The sequence below is a fragment of the Diaporthe batatas genome, assembly GCF_019321695.1.
Source record: "Diaporthe batatas strain CRI 302-4 chromosome Unknown Contig00019, whole genome shotgun sequence".
Lineage (NCBI taxonomy): Eukaryota > Fungi > Ascomycota > Sordariomycetes > Diaporthales > Diaporthaceae > Diaporthe > Diaporthe batatas.
This window is the reverse complement of record NW_025408566.1, coordinates 714,162-734,117: the sequence shown is the minus strand read 5'-3', so window position 1 is coordinate 734,117 and position 19,956 is coordinate 714,162. Positions and strand designations below refer to the sequence as shown.

Here is a 19,956-nt window from a genome sequence, read left to right as displayed (position 1 = left end):
TGTGGTGGACAGTCAAAATATTTTGCATACCTGCCGGCTGCAACCCTATGCGACTACTCAGAAGAGAAGTAGAAAAACATTACTTCCAGACAAGTCCCTCGGATGGTGAAGTATTTACGAATGTTCGATTCTACGAGAAGAGTGGGGAAGTAGATCTCGCAGCAGATTGGCGATTACGACTTTCCCCTTACAAGAGAAAGGCCCTGGGCCGACTTTTAGGCAAGGGCTTGTCAAATGAGTTCATGACTGAACATCAGAGGCTGGTTGATGCATTGGACCGGCTGCTGGTTTTTCCCGGCCTGTGGTACGGCCTGGAGTTGGGAAACGTTGAGAAGCTCTTGGCATTACACATTAAGGAAGAGATGACCACGTATCTCGACCATGTTTACTCTGTATGGTCTGGCTTCACACTGTCTAATCCCGAGATTCAAGGCGCTGTTGATTTCGAGACCGTAGAAAACCTTCAGTTGCGAGCGCCTTGGGTTAGCAGCGTTGATCGTCATGAGGTACAGCGCATGATGCGCACAGGAGTCCTGTTCAAACGAGTTTCTGACCCTGCGTCACGCCAGAGGATAGAAGCGAGCATTCTGCATACTACTACTGTGATACCTAGTATAAGAACTTTCCATGAGGATGCAGCCTATCTAGGGATTGGGACAACGATTATAAAATCGCATGTTTTGGGTGGTATTGGCCGAGGCGAATCTGTCTTTCACGCGCTATCGAAAATATGGCAGCCTCCGTCATGTTGCATTCTTGAGTATCACGACGGCGAGTTTCAAGAAACAACATTAGTAGCTTGCCCACGGATAGCTTACCAACAGCTTGTCATTTCTGCACTTAGGCGCTTCAACAAGCTTTCCAACCTCAAACCGCGTTGCGAACCAGGCGAGGGTCCCACGTCAACACCATCGGCTTTGGTCGATCCAAGGCATCTTGGACAGTTACTCCGCTGCGCCAAAGCTCTGGGGTTTCAGTCCGAGCGAATTCAGTCAAAACTGGCAGAGATCCGCGTAGATGAGCCCATATCTCCGCTGGAAGCAGCATTTGCCAGCGGTCGGAGAGAGGAAGTGGAACTGAAGCGCAGGTGTGGCCGTCCATTTACGGCCAGCTTCGAACATATTTACCAAAATCTTTTCCTGCCTCAATTGGTCAATCTAATGTGTCGCCTTACCGAGTTCCCGACTACCATGTTTGTTCAGAGAAGCATAATATGCGCTTTCTTCAAAGACTTCCCCGAGAGCCTCCCACACGCTGCCTCACCTACTGGCATGCCACTTCCAGATTTCGAACAGTTTCAGACTTCCACAACAAATCAGGCAAACCTTCACCAAGATGGCAGCAGTCTGAACAATATGTGGGGAGACAGCCGAGACTCATCCATAGGAGCAACATCATTTTCTCGATACTCGGAGAATGGAAATATGCCATCCAAGCGGCATGGACCCAGTCACCAAACACAGCAACCTCCAAGAACATCCCGTGGCCTGAGGCATGGCGATTATCGCTCGCTGTTCTATCCACAGCAAGCGCAGCCCCAAAGGGCCACAAATGCAAGTACAGCAGAGGTGTTGTCTTGGAACAACTTCAATGAGGTCAACCTTGGGCAAGGCCGTCTTGGAAGTCCGATCCCCTTAAACCCCAGGTTCTCGGCACGTCGCTCATTAGCCAACCTGGATCAAGGATCCAATCCAGAAGTTGAGTCACTAGCATCGACTTCTCGGGTGAATATCAACAACCAAATGCAGTCCTCGGCAATCTGGGCGCAGTATTCTAGGGGGAAAAGACATTATCCCCAAGCGCCATCATCAAATGGTGGATCCGAGACTGCATCATTTTGTCTCTCTACACGTTCAATATGGAGACCGTCGCCCTTGCCGGGGACGCCACGTTATGTCACGACTTGGAACGCTGGAGGAACTGACTCAGATGTGAGACATTAAGTTGATGTGAAAATATAGAGTACACTATTGGAATACATGAGATATAATTTTGAAGCAACCCAGTCATGACTAAATCATGTTTGTGCATCATCAAGCGAGACGAATCTGTCCTGGAGTCAGACACCACCGGTCTTGATCCTCAGTCTGTTCGAACGTCTTTTCCTGGCCGGCGGCCCGTCCGCCTCGACGTGGTTCACGTCCCGCTTCAAACAGTGATCATTAGCCACCAATGGAGGGTTGGTGTTAGAGGCAGTGAAACGGTGTTGATTGACTGGAACGACAGGGCTTGGTAATCTGAATTCGGAAGTGTCTTGCCGTGTCGGAGCTCCATTGATGAGCGACGGAGAGGGGGCAAGACTCTCGGTTTCCGGCTCGCTGTGAGGCCATCGCGAAGCATTCGACAATCCTCGCTGTCCGTGGCTCTCTACCTCAGAAGCATGGCCAAGATCTGAGGAAGAAGTCAAGGGAATGTAATCATATCTTGAAGGTCTTGGTGAACGCGGATCAGGGGAAGGCACGAGGCGGATCAAGGGCGAAACATCCTCCACAACATTGAACACCTCGTGTGCTACCAGGGTCGTGGTAACTCTAATATGGATTTGCTGATCCACGGAGAACTCTAGGGTGAACGGCAGAAAGCGGCGATCCTCGGGTGCTATCTTGGCAGCAGCTGTAGCGCGGAACTCGATGCTCCAGCAGGTGTTGTTGAGAGCGAACACCCGGTCGGGCCGATGACCTTGCGCCATGGCGTAACGGTCATCTGGATACCACTCGTTCACTTCACCTTTCTCATCAGTGGATGAGATGTAATATGGGCTTGGATAATCGTGGCATCGCAAGATGGCAGTCAAGCCAGCAACTGGCCTCGCGCAACCCTGCGCCATGGCTTTGATCCCGGCGACCATGCCCGTCGACAGGAAACGACAGGTGATTGTCATGCTGTAATGATTGTGGCAAGAAGAGTATGAAGCGGTGCCAACTTCACAATAGACAATACCCTTTCAATACGTCTGTCCTAATATATCGATGGCATATGTCTGTCTGCTGACGCACCAGACGCCGTGTGCGTCGGTGATGACTATCTCCAACTCTCTTCCCTGCCCTTCTGAATTGCTCGTGTTGCTGACTTCATGATACCGGAAAACTGCCGCGGGTTTCGCACCATTCGAGAATAGGAACTGGTGGCTTGGTTGTTGGTTGTTGGTTGTTGGTTTAAGGTTGGGTTGCAGTGGCACTGCGAGACTTGGTGTGTGCAACGTTGGTTAGAATGGTCGATGTGATCAATTCCACCGGCGGAGGATTGGAATGCCTGCAAACATTCCAATACAACATTACGCCAACATGTGAACCACGCGGGATACACAGGGTCAGGCATCTTGGTGCCAAGGCAATACCTAGGTACTTTTACATCACTTTTGGCGACACTTTTGACGCGAGCGGAATGCTCGTCTGATGAGGTATCGAGCCAGTATTCTAATGTAACCTCGATTTTGAGTTCAATAGTGTAGTAACCTCAAGGTCGAATGCCCGTCTTGACCAGCCTCCATGTTCATGCACCTTATCAAACTAGTGGTATGTGCCGCCTGCGGCTCAGCACGGCCAACAACACATTCCTCCTAAACAGGAACACACCATGGATGTGGACTCTAGACGGTAGAGTCGGAATCAAAACCGCTATAGCAGACTGTCACCTCCTCTCCCCGGTTGGTCAAGACATCCTTGTAGCGCTGGAACTCGCTGATGATGGTGTCAGCAATATCGGCGATCAACTTGTCGCGGTGTTTTAGCTCCTCGCTGTGCCGCCCAATCTGTTCCGTCGACAAGCGCCGACGCTCCTTCTCCACGTCGATCTTCGCTTCTAAACTCTTGATGTGTCCCTGGAGCTCCCGGTTGAGCAACCTGATTTGTTCGTTCTCATGCTCCAGCAGTGAGATGTACGTGTCCGAAGAGAATGCCTTGGGCGCTGTTGGTCGTTTCGACGACTTGGGCCCCGGTGTGGGCGGCCGTGGAGGGAACGGCGTCTTGCTCTTTCCTGTAGGAAAGCCCTGTTGCGAAAGAGGTGGCGTCTCAATTCTTGGCGCCCCCGTCTCTGTGGACGACGAGATCTCTTTTGAGGAGGAGGGGGTTTTGGATGCCGGGGAATTCTCCATTGTACAATCTGAGGTCTTTACGGAACACTTAAGGTGAACAATCGAGTTTCAAGTGTACCGTGCCGTTCTTTTTATCGACTCTATAGTCCCTGTCCAAGTCACTGTTTCTGAAAAGACAATAACATTACTACAGATTTCGCAAACTGGCTATAGCCCTTCCAAAACTCGAGTGCTGCTACTCATCATGGTGTCTTTTACGTGCACATGAGGCCGTAATCACCGTCTGCTGACGCTCATCTCTATGATCTTCACCATTCTGTCCACCTTATCCTCTACGCGATCAAGCTGATTGCGACGTTCAACCTCTACTTTAATTGCATCAAGCTTCTCATCAAAGTTGTTCGTGCCGTTTTGAGTCACAACCCCCTTTGTATGGTCGTAGAGCTTTTGAATGAGGATTTGGACCTCGTTGATTTTCGTCTCCAGCCTTTCCAATGACCTAATGACTAAGCCTTAGTAGGGGTGGGAGGCAATGGCACACCGGGGTACCTACGCTTGCACAACGTCGCGGGTCAGAGACGGCCCATCGAAGCCTTGATGTGGGGAGCCTCCGTACTGGGTAGGCGCGAATTCCGGAGGATACATGTCCGATTGTCCTGAGGCTTGTACAACACCAGGCATAGCTCGGTTTGCCTCCTGGTAGAAGTTCTGTGGCGCTGCCATGTTGTAGTTTCAATGTTACTGGTGATGATCCTGTGTCTGGCTCGAAATAATTTACTGGACACAGAATGTTGTTCCTGCCTTTCTCTTATACTTTTCCGGATACTCGTCACACTGTTGGTTTCCTCAATCCTTTCGCTTAGATCCTTAGAACTGTTGGTCTCCAGAGTCTGGACTTGGTGTATATAAGGCGGCTTCCATTCGTACTCTACTGTGTGCAAAACGTCATAACCATCACAATGCATCCCGCCAATCAAGTGAGCATGTTGGCACTACTGCTTCTAGCTGGTCCCGTTTCAGCGATCATGGGTGAATCTTTGCCAAGCATCTGTCTCTCCCAACCGCCTGTCGCAGTGGCGGCTGGGGCTCCCTTCACAGCAATGTACGTCTTGAACTGCCACACACGAGGACTCTTTTTTTAACGTATCTACAGGATAGACAACCCACTTGGGAAAGCGTGCGAGGCAGTTGTCAAATTTTCTGATCCTAGCTTTCTCCCTGTCTTTTGGACGTTCGAAGGAACGACGTGCCCGTTGTATGAAGTGGCGAAGTTTTCGATCCCGACAGAGTCCCCCAATGGAGACGCTTACGTTTATTGGTGAGTTAGCCGCCCTGAAGTCAAGGTCCCCCCATTATTAACCTCTATTATCGGGATCAGGCGATGTGCCGGCCAGTCCGCATCCTTCTGCAGTCACGCCATCGTATCCGGGGGGGCTAACGACTCTCTCTCCATCGTCAACGCTCGAAATGGAACAGTTGGTTGTGTCCAGCAAATCACGTCGACCATGACCTCTGTGGTTACGGTGAGTGATGGCACCTCGACTGGCATCTCGACTGCCACTACGTTGACGCCCATCCTTACTACAAGCTTTGTCGCGGGTAGTACTCCCACATCCGCGACACTAGCATCAAGTGTCGACACCCCTGTAGACGCCAAGAGCCTGGTTCCTGAAGGCGCCCAAACTGCTCCGAGTAGCATGAACTCTGTGGGATCTGCGCCCAATACCACACTGCTAGAGCCAACGTCGTCGGCTGTTGGTCTTGCTTCAGTGGCCGGGGTCGAGACCGTGGTTGTCTACGCCACAGTCACCCAACCATGCTCTGCACCACGTCGCGGATGAGTCGGTCGGAATTTCGGGTCAGTGTTGCGGTAATAGGAGACCCTAGCTGGGATAGGGCCTGCAAGACGGCATCGTATTTAGGTCTAGGTTGATAGTGCCCCAAATTGTATACAATAGACCGCCAATATGCGAAAGGTCTGCTTCAGTCCTCAGTGAATCTCATCATCTGCATTGCACCTTGAACTTTCACCATGGAACACTCACAGCACACCTCACAGCCTACGCAACTCGCCGAGCTGCCTGCCCAGGCCATCGACCAGTCCATAATGACTGCACAGCTCAGGCTCAACCACGAGGTCTCACAACACGACCTTACCAAACAGGCACTTGCCACTTCACAATCGAGTTGCCAATGGTGGATAGCTTCGTGTAGAAACCTCGAGGCCCAGCTTAATGCCACCCGGGACCTCCTCACACAATCAAACGCCAAGAATGACGAGTTGTCTGGCGAAATTACCATGCTTGAGAACGCTTTGGTATGTCCTTTCATTCGACGGATTACTGCTTGGGTCGTAACTAAGGCTGACAGGACTCGCTGAAGTCTCAATCTCAAGCTAGCCTACCGGCGTACGTCCGGAACATTCCTTCAAGTCCACCAACCTGCAATCCGCGATTCATAGCACCGAACCCTTCGAATACTGTCATGCAAATTGGAAGAATTCTAGCCGAGAACGCCGAGTCCAGGAGAGCTCACTCGGAGCAGAACCAGCAGCCAGTAGACGATGAGCCCTCCAGCCCCACTCGTTCACTCTGAAGCTTCCTGTTCGCCCTGCTTGTCTTCATTTGTCGCCTCGCCGTCTCTACCTCTCCCTTTCTTTGTTTTCTGGAGCTTTTGAGGGACTTCGAAGTCCATTGGAGTGAGCATTATTGGAAGGGGATAGTAGTTTTCCTGTACAGATTAATTTAGTTTCGCTACAGTCAATCAAGTTTCTTCGAATCCATACAATTACTCCCGGCGCCGGCGGCCAGTTAGAATCCGTCAGGGAAGAGTACGTGAAATATCGATCTCCCATGTGAATGACTACATAGACCTGAGCACCGAAGTCGCATCTTAGTTGTTCTGCTTTCTTAAGGAAACCTAGGCGGCGCTTGCGAAACTTTTCCACATGTTTTCTTCGAGAAGCGGCTTGAGTAGACATGATAAACAGTACCCTAGGGTAGCAAGCAGCCTTGACGAATGGAAAAGGCACCTGGATTTATGCGTGTCCTTTCCAACCAAGTTCGTCTTAGAGGAGGACAAATTCCACTCATGAGAGGTCCTGTAGCACAAGAAGAGGGCCACGAGAACCATCTTTAGGCCGTTACGGATTTTCTCAAAATATTTCCGTAAACACAGAGGAAGATTGATCTCCGAGGGAATAAAGTCGCACTACCCCGGGACCGAGAGGGCTTCTCCTCCGCATCGTCAAGCTCATCACGGGCATCAAGAGCGGCGTTGGAGAAAGCCCGGTTGGCGCTACGGGGACGTTCCCCTGGTGGGGGCTTAAAACATGCTGGATATAGAGGGGGAGTGGCTTTAAAACAGAACTCACCCTAGTCTATCTAGGCGAGGCCCGTCCCGACACACCGGTACGGCATATCCTTGTCTGACTTTCCAGTTTCCAGATTCGAGTTAGTCAATTACCACTCTAGGAATCCCTGTTCGCCTTGCGCTGCTAGCTACATCCCAGAGCTTATAAAACTCTGTCAGTACGCAGGGAGGTCCCTGTACGAATTACCTGAAGAAGGAAGGCCCAGACCTGGCGAAATGAAATCGGCCGACCAGGTGAAAATAAGTGTACTTGCATACATTTGGCAGCCTTTCTCACTTTTACCACGACAGTGCAGGGGATGTAGCGGAGGCGCAGCGCGTCTGCATCGAGTATAAGAGGGACAGTCTTGGGTTCTAAAATATGGGCAACATGTAACCAGACTGCGATATGGGGAGATTCACGATAGCTATGATTTGCATTATCCTCGTCCCGTTCTTCCTCCGTCTTGCGCAGGATATACTCTTCCACCATTCTCATCCCTTACTGCTCCTGTGGGAGGCAGCACGAAACCTAGTCGATAATGAGACAGTAAGTCTGCCAAGCCATTCCTCCTAGTCTAGTCCTAATTGAGAACACACATGCAGTAGCGTCATGAATACACTTTTGGGCGGGAGATTCAGGCGAGGCAACACACCCTCCGAAAAAGTCGGGCCATGAGACCGGGCCGACTATGTCTTCAGCCGACATTAGTAATATACATTATTCAGAATTGTGATGCTTTCTGCTACCTTGATTCGATTGCCTCCCTGCATTCATCGCAAGGCTCTATTCGGGTCTCTGTTGTGTCGATGTAAGGATGCTCTCCCACTCTTTCCGGAGAGCACCTCCGGCCAGTTGCTAGTGCCCATGGGCATGGTTGGATTCTCGCGTTCGGCCTGTGTTGTTCACAGCCGCAGGCATACCGGATAATGTCAATGTAGCACATCAGGAGAAGCACCAGGCAGATTGTTGAGTTTAATGTGCCCGCCGGGGGGGGGGGGGGCATATGCTTAATTTATAATACTGCGGCGGCCATGGAGTCAGTGACATGACTGTAATGTAGGACTATTCGTCGCTTCCCCCTTCCTCCTTTCTTTTCCTCGTCTTTCCACCTGCCTTTATCTGCCCACTTCTCTATTCAACATACAAGCCCTAGACATTACCGTCACCCATCCCTACTCCTCAGGCACCCACTTTCTGGCAATGCTCTATTTATAATTCCATGTCGAAAAGGCGCCGTGTTTGATTAACATGCATTTGCATCGGCATTGCTTTGATGTGATCCATGAGATCCATGTTTGATACAGGAGTCGACGGCCTCTCAGAGCCACTCTCGATGTAACGTAGTTGGTCTGCGACGGTGATGAAGTCATTGGGAGACATCTTGTTTGTAGGTCTGACAGGACCTGGAGCCGTCTCAGGGAAGTTGCTGTGAGACTGGTATGCATGAAGCACGCCGTCCTTCTCGATGAAGAGGGCAACTCTGGCTTCAAACTTGTCGCGTATCTCATCAGCTTTCTTCATGATACCTCGCTTCCGCTGGTTCCAGGATTTCTGAACCTGATACGTGTTTTTGGTACTGCCCATTGAGAAAGACATGGTTTGATGGTGATAATAGTGTTAAACTATGGTAGGAAAGGGAAAATAAAATCCTGAAGTTCACCTACGCCAGGAAATTCGTTTCTAATGAGGGTTGTCACCGGAGTATCAAAATCACTTGAAAGGACTGGGTCTGGGACCGATCGATTGGACCCCTGGATGATCCCGATTAATCTATATTTTCGCGGGGATCGACAATCTGCGTGAGCATCTCTTCTGCTCGTGGAGACTAGAATCATCTAGACAGTCGGTGGGGTTCCAGATTCAAATAGCGCGAATCTTAACAGCTTTTACCAATGTAGAAATCCAGCCTGTACATTTCTCAGATTCTAGTCTCAGGTTCCAGGGACGTAGCTTAGTATAAAGTAACCTTGTAGCCTTGGTACCTGTACATGGGTTTTGTATGTATCTGGTATATCCGTTGTACTTTCAAGGAAAGTTTTCGTTCCATAAGTGGCGAGTTGACCTTTCTCCCTGTATCGAGACGAGTCTGACTACTCCAGAGTAACGAAATCCCTCCAACAATTTCCCGGTACTACAGAACGATACCTGCATTATAGGAAAACTAATCAATCATTCCAGGTCTTGTACCCCTTGTGCTTCTCACCCGTGGCAACTGAGCTCGTACTGATACAGTCCACCCTACTAAACGTAATGATGTTGTTGGAATCCATGTTTTCCTGGACCATATCTTGTATAGCGGTTGTGAAATCCATGGCGCCACATGCTGGTTCAGAACATGTCAGTATCACATGACGATCCGACTCCGAGATGTAATACCCTTACATATGACCATGGTGCGACTTGGTGTACGTAGTGAGTCGTGCTCTATGAGCCTGGAGGCATGCTCCTCAAACATGGCCACATTGTATGCCTGCCAATTTGGCTTGTCTTCATCCAGTTTAAGTTCATCTCGACGCGCCTTGTTGATCTCTTCGGTGTTTGTGGTATTAGGATAAAACTCCAGAATATGCACGTGTCGCTGTATTGCTAGTATTAGAGCGCGGATACCATTGACCGAAGAACACTTACAGCTGCAATCTGCCCCTTTTCCCATTGGAAAATCTCTCGAAGATGAGTAGAGACCTGTCCTGTATGGTCGCCGTCGTGTACGATCCACAACAAGTTCACCTTCCGTGCGACATCCCCAAATGGTCGCTCCTTCTGCACCCGGTCGTGTCGCTTCCGCGATGTTATAGCTAACATCATTGGGAGCAGGGTCAGTATGCCAACACCTTCAGCCACTAGCATGACTGTTTCATACTTGAAAAGCCCCATGTCTTCGAAAAAAGGCCCCGCGATCGTTGGGGTAAGGTTGCGAAACCTAGGTGTATCTGTGAATAGAAAACATTTGATGCCTCCATTCTCGGCACCGGTCCACCACGTGACAGGAACGCATTCACCATGTAGACCATGATGTAAATAGAAGTAAGCCGGGCACATGGTGTAAAAGGACTGTTTGCTGAGCGTGACCGAAAGTTTTCCATCCTCCTCAGCTGCCCTGGCAGGCGTGTAATGTGAACAAAGAACACGGCCGCCAAACATAATGACGGCATTCAGGCCAATGCAGGCAATAAAGGCCCACGGTACTGATATCCAGGGCTGGTTCGCCACCATCAAATGCCATGCTATACTAACAACAGTACATACAGATAGGGACTTGTGTAGCAAGAGAAGGCCATGTCCAAACCTTCCAAGCCTCCATGGTGCAAACAAGCAGCTCAGAACCAAGGATGCTAACACAAAAGTGCCAGACATGATAAGTATTGAGCCTGTGGGCTTTCTCGCCGTGCTAGTGACCGCGTGTACGATAGTTGAGGCCAGAGCCATCAAAGAGACGCACAAATGCGCTCGAAACATTGGAGCCCGACGTATGCGTAAGAAATTGAGAATTGGACTAGTCCTTCCACCAATGAATAGTGGCAGGAGGTTGAATAGGGCAAGTTGCGTGGATGTGTCTGTAGTAGGTGACCCTGCCCAGCGCGGGACGAGTAGCACGGAATTCATGACGAAAAAAATGACCGAGATGCAGACTTGATTTGGACTGATCATCCAAGAGGTCCAGGTGTGAGCCAAGTAACTGTTGTGGAACAAGTGAATGTGTCGTAAGCCGCGCTGGAAGAGTAAGTTCCAAGTCAGAATGATCACAATGACCACTGATGAACAAATGGTGTAAGTCCAGATTGGCTCTAACTCTAGCATGGTGACGGTCAGTAACTTGCAATTCTACCTATGTATGAAGGATACGGTTCTGGGTACGTGCTTTTGTATTGACAGCTATGAGTGGCTTTCAAGAAAAGGTTGCGGAACGTTGAAAGCACATAAATCAAAGTCTGAGGTCGTCATTCTGAGGATCAACCGATAGATTCGCAAAATAGTGAACACAGATGCGCGAAAGGAACTCTGGTCAATAGTTTCCATCCTTGCCATACGTGTTGTTATAAATATCCTAGTTTAAGCCATCTCATCGATTAAACCTCTCCAAACTTTGCTCACACAACATTGTCACAATGGAAAGATCAAAGAAGCGAAGGTCTGCCAATGATTCAATCCTTAGTCAGGGCGAATCAGTAATCATCCCAGCAAGAACGAGAGCACAGTCTCAGAGCCAGAGTCAACCTCCGTCACCTTTGCCACCCAAGTCACCAGGAACACTTAATTTTACAGTTCCACAGCTCAAAGAGATTCTCAAAAATAACGGCGTACCCTTCGAATCTAAAGCCACAAAAGCGCAGCTACTTCATCTCTATACTGGATGGCTATACTCGCAGGCCGAAGACCCAGACTCTTCAACTCCAGCATACGATAATACGAATTCAACAAATCAGGCATCTGGGGGGTACAACGGCATCATATCACCACCTGCAAACACTGTTGACAGTAATCAACCGGCATCGACACACGTTGAAGATGGTATGCCCCAGCAACCCTATGAGGAGGCTCGCGGTAGAAGCGCACAACGAGCTGAATACCAAGAGCTCCATAAAAATACCCCAGGCGGTGAGGGCAGAGCCGCGCAACAAGTTGTGGACCAACAAGACTATCAGGATATACTAGACAGTGGGGGGACAGATACATCAGACACAGTCTTAGCACAAGAGCGCCAGCGTATGGGGGTTGGAAACGATGACATTCCTGTCGGAGAGCAGGTATACGATGAGCAGGTCATGAGAGACCGTAGCTTGAGTCCACCTCGTCTCCCATATGGACATAGTGTACCATTTGGGGGGTTTTACAATACCCAGACTATAAGAGACCCTAATCCACCGGGTCATCAACACCAGTCACTCGGACAACACCCACCATCAAATCAAGCTAGCTTACCAAATCAAGTACCAACTCATACCAACCACCAGGGGAGCCAGCCATTTCAGGGGAGCCAGACATTTCAAACCATTCAGGCACCTCAGACATACCAGGACCCTCGGGCAAACCAGCCTCAGGCATACCAGCCTTTTCAAGCAAGCCAGGCACCTCAGACATACCAGAACCCTCGGGCAAACCAGCCTCCTCAGACGGTTAACCAGGCACCTCAGACATACCAGAACCCTCGGGCAAACCAGCCTCCTCAGACGGTTAACCAGGCACCTCAGACATACCAGGACCCTCGGGCAAGCCAGCCTCCTCAGACGGTTAACCAGGTACCTCAGACATACCAGGACCCTCGGGCAAGCCAGCCTCCTCAGACGGTTAACCAAGATCCCACTAATGATTACGACGAGACCGTACAAGTACCAGAAAGAGCAGGTCACCAATTTCGCGATGGGCGTCTGAGACTGGAGATGCTGGATCCTCAGCTTGGTATTCCAGTAACAGCTCGTGTTGAAGGGAAAATAGCCAAAATAGGTTTCATGGTCTCTTATGACCCTATTCCGAGAGAGACTGGCCGCCCTCGAAGATGCTTTGTCTATCGGGAACTTCCTATCGATCCCGAGCTCATACTAAACTTGAAGCGGGGCACCAAAGAGCAGTTTGAAGCTTTTCAGGGAAAGCTGCATCCACAGGATGCCGGGTACACACTTACGAACTTGGAGGAGCCCCAGCAGAATAATTTCAGATGGCATAGTTTCAACGATGACTTCGGTGTCGAACATCCGGACCCTTCCTTACCAACATGGTTTGCCTTCCAGATTTGTAAGGTCCGCCTTAAAAAGAACACATTAGCCATGTTTCTCAGGACATGGGCATGGGCAGGCCAGCCTCCCCCCCGAGCGCCAAGGCAGAGGGACGAGCGTGCAAAGCTCCAGTATATTGGAAACGAACTGAAGGATGAGGCCTCATTGTCGATGTGGCAACGTGCACGCAGCGAAACACCAGTCTTTAGCAGGGAAACTACGGCTGTTGCATCACCTGAACCTGAATCTGCCCCAGTAAAGTCCGCACTGAAGACTGGACCTGAACCTGCTCTAGTCAAGTCGGTACTGAAGACTCCTCGTGTTAAATTTGAGGAACCCGACACACGACCCAATGGCCGTTTCCCGGTGCGCATTCAAGCCCAGGAGGGATGATATCTACAACAGGACATGGGAGATGGCTTCCTGCTGGCAGAAGGCTGTCGAGGGTGGAATCAGAGTTGCTGCCTGCATTGTTTGATCTGCCTTGCCTTTATAGCTGCGGAATTTTGCTTTGAGTGTCGCTATATCCAGACTGATCCATAGCCTCCTTGTAATCCAATAGAGCACCATAAAGATCATATGTAGGTCTCAAATCGTGTGAACGTTGTCTGCGCCGCCACCGCCCCGTTTCGATCCCCCGGCTCCAGCCTAGCCAGCACAACTACATCGGCTCGTAGCGGAGGGGCCCCTGGGGCCAACATGAATGCGCTCGGAACACAAATGGCTTCACGCCGAGGAGGCAGAGGGATAGACAGTGTGTGCTGGCGCTAACGTAGAAACTGGGTACGATAATGTTGGCAATTCTATTCCAAAGCTTCTCTCAGCTGCGACTTAAGCCTCTCCATCGCAGTATCTAGAGTTGTGCGAACCGCGTCATCTAATTCATCCTCCTCCACATATGCGCTCAACCAAAGATCAACTTCGTGCCTGGTAGGGTAATCGCCGGCGATCTCATCGCGCAGCTCGTCGATCTGCTTGTTTATATGTGATTGAATGCGGTCCGAGATGTTTGAGGACGCGGATGCAGTAGAAGGTGTAGGAGATAGAGTTGAAGCCTCGGAGGCCCCAGGTCCTTTTACACGTTCCCGTCCTTGCTCCACCGACTGCATACCGGCAGCCTCACGCAAGGCCGCCTCCCTCTCTTGCACCTCTGTTAGTAGCAACGTCAGGCTGGCAACCTTTTCGTCTACGACCGCCTCTTTCGCCTCCATATCGGCCATCAAGTCTCTCATGCTCTTCTCTTTCTCAGCCATGAGCCGAAGTAGTCCACACAACATCTTGTTATGCTCTCCATGGGGCAGGTCAAGATGCTCCCACGTATGGTAGTCAGGCGAAGAAGCGGGTGGTGACACCGACGGTGTATCTGTTCGTCTGCGTTTCTTTGGAACGGGCGGTGGAGATGGTGGCGGTGGCAGGGGATTCGGCCCAATATTTGAGTAGGGTGGCAGCTTGTCGCCACCTGGTATTGATGAGAGCCTTGATGGGGGTAGCCGTGTACCAGACGAGGCAGTTGTCGACACGGCCGGGGGAGGCCATAACTCTTCATCACCCTCGATTATCCGACCGCCTGTACCCCAGTACAGTGACTGTAGATTTGCTTGAGTGGGATCTGGGCGTAGGTCGCCTTGGCCAGCAGCCTTGCACAATGCCGTGAACTGTGATGTTTCATAGCCGCTGTCAGGTAGCAAGACGCGCACAGTGCTCTGTTGCGCTATTCTGCGCAGAGTTTCGAGCGTGGTGTAGTCTGCCTCTGTGACAGGTTGTAGTAGAGGTTCCTGGGGAACAATGCGGGTGATACGGGTAGCACGGAAACAAAGGTAAGTAGGTGGGCCTGGCACAAGAGAAAGGCTTTGAATTTTATCAGGCGATATATCGAGAAATAATGGCTTGGGCGAAGCACTGATGACCGCGCGTAGGCGGAATAGAGCTAAGTTCTGGTCCGGATTGAAAAAGACTCGTAAGTTGACAGGCAGAGCTAGCGAGGATGGCGGCTCGGTTTCAATGTAGCAGCCATCGATGCCGGCCCGGCTGAAGCATGGTAGAAGATCGTTGGAGGACGTCGGCGGCATAGCTGCGGGAGGACATGCGTACTATCTGGGATCTTATGGACATAGGACTGGTTAGCACACAAGGAATTGAATACAAGTAAGTAGGAAAGGAGGAGAAACGAGTCCCCTGCATGCCCAGCGGGCACGCAGGATCAGCCCACCCGCCCAGGCTTAGATATAGAATGAGAAGAGAATGGGAGGGGGGGACTGGGAGCAGCCTTGACTCCTGTACCCGCGATTTTCCCGAACGTAGAGTTGGAAGAGAAGTAAGTAGATGCCTCATCAGCCCAGCCTCTGTCGCGCACAAGAAGTTCCACCTCTTGCTCCCCAAAGCCCAGTAGGATCCGAGAGTCACACCCCCGGGATCTGTTCTGTGGCATGGCAATGGGGCACAACAGAGAAGTGTATGCCACGGGGAGTGCACTGCAGTATACACAACTGGTATGATGGTTGACGTGTAGAAGGGGGGAGAGGGAGCTTCGATGAGCAGGTTTGGAAGTTAAGGTGTGAGAACGGGTAGTCGTGCAAAGTGCCAGAAAGAGGAGAAGCACTCGAGCGGAAACCAGTGATGCGGATTGGCATGTTGGGGTCCGCTCGCCTGCAGAGTCAGCCCACAGGCAGCCACGTTGGCCTGGTCCGAGGCCAGATGGTTGGCCAGGGATGTCGGTCATGCAAGGCAATCGTCCGTGCTCATCGCATATTTTACTAGCGCCCTCTTGGCACCTGGGGTGGATGGGTGAATTTTTCTGCGCATCCTTCGTGTCGCGCGGGGTCAGTAAAGTTTAATAGCGCGACCTAAAGTGTGGCCGCTCAGCCGTTGGGGGGAGCTTTAACGGGCGCTGGGATCCGGAATCTTGGATCCGGACAATCAATGCGCGCACAAGGGGCTGACATGGCACAGAACCAGGTCGAGGGTGCACGGAGGCGGACTCATGCAGCCTCGTTCGAAAGCGTACTAGTAGTGCCCAAGTAGAGCAAACGCTGTGATAGGCTGACGGCATGTCAGGCGAGGCTGGTCGTGGGTGGCAGTTTGACCAGATCTCGAGGCTGGTTAACGTGAACTGGGCCAACCCACTGTGGCTATCACGAAACTTCTTTCCGCAACTGTCGGGTACGACGCCCCGGAGTATTCTCATGGACAGCTGTGCATCGATTGACCGGCCCGAAGATGAAAAGGGTGCTTTTACGCAGGTTGTCCCAATTGCGTTCGGCTCGAATAAGATGTTTTGCTCCATCTCGCCTCCGCTATGAAACCAAACATAGAGGTCCAAAGCCCACAGCCCGCCTCGCGCATGCCAGTCACCATGACGATGCAGCAGGTGCGCACTCTGCAAACCCGAACGTTGGAAGCCCTCGTGAGCCAATTCAGACACAAGCTTTGGGACATATACGGGCAGTCGACAATGGATGTGGACGGATGGCAGCGAGCTACCGTCCTTGAGTGGCAGGCTTTGGTGAATTTCCACTTAGACCTCGCGGGATCCTGTTTGCTTCTCCTTCTCATGACCCAACCTTTTCAGTCGTCCATAGGACTGTCCAGGGAGATATGGCAGAGTATCGACGCATTCTTCTATCTACATAGCCGCTCACAGTCAGCTCCCGCCGGGCCTGCAGTTGCCATGGTCGATATGGCAGCTTGCGTCATGGCGCTGCTGTACTTCTATGAGCCAACTGATAGAGAAAATTGTTTCCAGAATTTAAGGGACCTGGGTCGATATCGGTGCGTATTCTCATGCGGCATATATTTCCCTCCGTGGCTGACTTTATTCAATGTTCTGCTGAGAAGACGGGCGCTGAGCACTCAAACTGGAGATATTGCAGAGCAGCTGACCTGGGCCCTCGTCGCTCGCTCGGACGGAGCCTTTAAATTGGATACACAAAGCGCCGTCAAGTCCTTGCTTCAACTGGAATCCATCCGGAATTGTGGCAAACGCATCGACCGGATTGTTGTCGGGTTTGTCTTTGGTCTTTATGTAAATTCGCTTCCGAACAGAGGCTCAATGGAAGGTCTGTTCTTTTCGCCAGCAAATTGTGTTTACAAGTCGGTCTTGGACACGGAGGGGAAGAGCAAAGATGAGGCAGCCTGTACCAATGTGACAACGGTCGGACTGGACAGGAAAGCATCGGGATAGTGCACCCCATATCGATGGGTCGACGATCGCAGCCATCTTGGAAGCAACGGAGATTTGCACTTTTCAGTAGTGCAAGGCAAAATGGCACTTGTCCGGCAACCGAGAGTGATCCATGTGGAGCGCGCCTGGAGTGGTGAGGGTGTGAAGGGTTTCCGAGGTGTCAGGGACCAAACTCAGCTTAGTTCTATGTTGCATCATGCCAAATCATCTAGGAATCCGAGACAGCGAGTCCTTCCAGTGATCCTCGTCCATGCACGATGTTACATTAGGCTGGGTAACGTCCGACCAACGGGCACATGTGCAGCCTCAGAGCCTTCTCCAAAGGATCTGGGGGCCTCGTCGTACATAAGGCTTGCGCAGCTCCATTTTGTCTTCAGCCATCTGCCTAGGTTCACTCTATTTTATCCACTACGTGTGAGCGATAAACATGACGACTGAGCAATCCACAAACTCTGAGCCCCTGGGGTTGGATGATGCCTACTTTCCCCTAACGGCGCCACCGGGCGAGAGCTCAATGAGAGTGGCACAGCCCTCCCCAGCGAGCTGTGAGATAGCAACACCATCTGATTCCGATGTCAAAGACGGAGAGACATCGTTTGAGGGCTCTTGCACAACACAGCCGTCCCCTTCCGTCGCAGGAACTGAGGGGTTTTCCGTTGAAGACCGTGAGACCTTGGGCCTGTCCATGCAGTTCGCGTATATTGCACCCACTGACACAAGAGACAACAGTTCAAGCCCGTCTACAGGATGTTTTCCTGCGTGAAAACGAAAACGAATTTCATCCCTCCGAGTCAGCAGATGTTCCAAAGGCCAAACCGCCCCAGTTCCCGCCAGCCCTGTTCCCCCATCCCACCATTTTCGAGAAATTGCCCCCTGAAGAAACCGTGACTGTCGGTTGTGTGCTTCAAACAACTGCAATTCAAGTGGAGTTTGACCAGGAGTTGTTCATCCCCTTTTCTCAAGACCCTCTCTGGATAACTGTCGGGCTACGTGGCTTGGGCGATCACGCAGTAGTCGACCACGCGTTAAAAGGCCCGACATCTTTCCAGAGCAGACCACCCGTCGCAGGACGTAATCACAATGGATTACGGGTCCTCAAGTTTGTGTTCTTCGCTCATTCTATGCGACTGAACAAGAAAGGCTGCTACCGCTTATTGTACAGCGTTCACTTTCCCGCTGCTCGGGGCTTCATGGCGCCCATCATTTGGCTCAGCTCCGGTTTCATCGCCCGCGATCACCCACGTTTCAGTAAGCGTCTACAATGCTGATGTGCTCAGAGTTCTTGCTAATCTTTTTTTCTGAAACACAGCCTTTGAACAGATGGCGTTCATTGAGGAGCAAGAGCGGCAAGGCAATGTACGACTTCGCGAGGATGGAGGTCTCGACATCCTCATGCCTCCTCCTCCTTCCGGCTACCTAAATGGTTTTGGCAGGAACTAAAGTCCATAGTTTTTTTCAACCCAAGTTATTTTAGGATGGTAAATTGTATTCGAATGTCAGTATTGCTATGGTCAATGGGAAAACAATATTGCGAGGATTTCTGAGCTTAAACCATCGGTGATTGCCACGTGCCGTAGATCAAAGTCAATCTCTAAGGTTTGTGCGCCTGTGATCAAATGCGTTCAGCGATGTGCCCCATAGGGGAGTCGGGCATGATGACGACCCTGCCTCGACGGAGTAGTCCAGCGCTTCCGACCCAGTGTTTGTCAAAATGTCCCGTACACTACTCTAAGTCTTTCATGGTAGCCGCCCTTTTGCTCTTCGCAGGCTGAGCGCGAAGCGTCAATGAAACCATTAGTCTCGAAATGTTGATGCTTTTGGCCTTCCGTGGATGCTTGCTCGTCGAGTAGGAGTAGGCAGACCCAACACATTTTTCCACTTCACACAACGACAAGAGTGCGACTCAGTAGTAGGTCAGCGTAGCATAGATAGAAGACGGGGCCGGCAGGTCGGCCACTGGCCCACAAGGCGACGCCAGGCTGGCCCAGCGTGGAGTGTGACGAGATGATCGTCCTCTGACGGATCCAATCACAATTCGATTGATGAAGAGCACGTCCACTCCGCTCACAGAGGGATCACTCTATTGAAGGAAGCGCTCCTTATTCGAGAATGGCCTCGAATCTTAAATATGCAGGCCTCCTGAAATGTCCCGCGACTAAGTCTGTGTGTGATTTCCGGTCAATGGTGTGAGGCAGCCCAGCTGAGTGGGTATATATGTGTCCGGTGTCGAGCCGCTAGATCGAGAATCAACTGGCTTTTAACATCAATAGACTGGCCCAATATGTCATTTCCAACTTACGATGTAAACCGATACTTGACTCCGCACTCGACCGACGAACAGATCGAGACGCGACAGCAGGCCTCGCCCGTCTTGGGGACTGGGCAAATAGATGGTCCCGGGTCACCTGTGCCACAGACAAGCACCAGCCAATTTAGAGTCTACTTGGATAAAAGCATCCCAGGTGAGCAGATGCTGAACCTTCAGGGCCCTGTACTATGCTGATCTTTTCTAGAACCTTGCTGGGCCTTGTGTAATATGAGAAGTCCGTTACACTTCCTTTTGGTTGCATCCATAATGGTGGAAGAACCTATGCCTGAGAGTCCTGTCCGTTGTCATCAAGACTGCTCTCTGTCCAGCTACGAGCTTGAGTGGCCTCTACCACCTTGGTGTACCGTC

The 19,956-nt window shown here is 51.1% G+C and overlaps 3 protein-coding genes across 3 annotated transcripts; 1 reads left to right on the top strand and 2 right to left on the bottom strand.

The window, feature by feature from the left end:
* Positions 1-3,589: 3,589 nt before the first annotated feature.
* Positions 3,590-4,756, bottom strand: KVR01_012368 (uncharacterized protein; the record flags this gene model as incomplete). The annotated part of the gene is made up of 4 exons (XM_044784755.1): positions 3,590-3,988; positions 4,152-4,200; positions 4,314-4,532; positions 4,587-4,756. The coding sequence occupies 4 exons, from the start codon at positions 4,754-4,756 to the stop codon at positions 3,590-3,592; spliced, it is 837 nt and encodes a 278-aa protein (XP_044638556.1).
* Positions 4,757-13,902: 9,146 nt separating this feature from the next.
* On the bottom strand, positions 13,903-14,635 carry KVR01_012386 (uncharacterized protein; the record flags this gene model as incomplete). The annotated part of the gene is made up of 2 exons (XM_044785689.1): positions 13,903-14,387; positions 14,452-14,635. The coding sequence occupies 2 exons, from the start codon at positions 14,633-14,635 to the stop codon at positions 13,903-13,905; spliced, it is 669 nt and encodes a 222-aa protein (XP_044638574.1).
* Positions 14,636-16,193: 1,558 nt separating this feature from the next.
* KVR01_012402 (uncharacterized protein) lies at positions 16,194-17,503 on the top strand. Its single transcript, XM_044789673.1, has 2 exons — positions 16,194-16,867; positions 16,934-17,503. The coding sequence occupies exons 1-2, from the start codon at positions 16,395-16,397 to the stop codon at positions 17,277-17,279; spliced, it is 819 nt and encodes a 272-aa protein (XP_044638590.1). The 5' UTR covers positions 16,194-16,394; the 3' UTR covers positions 17,280-17,503.
* The last annotated feature ends 2,453 nt before the right edge of the window (positions 17,504-19,956 follow it).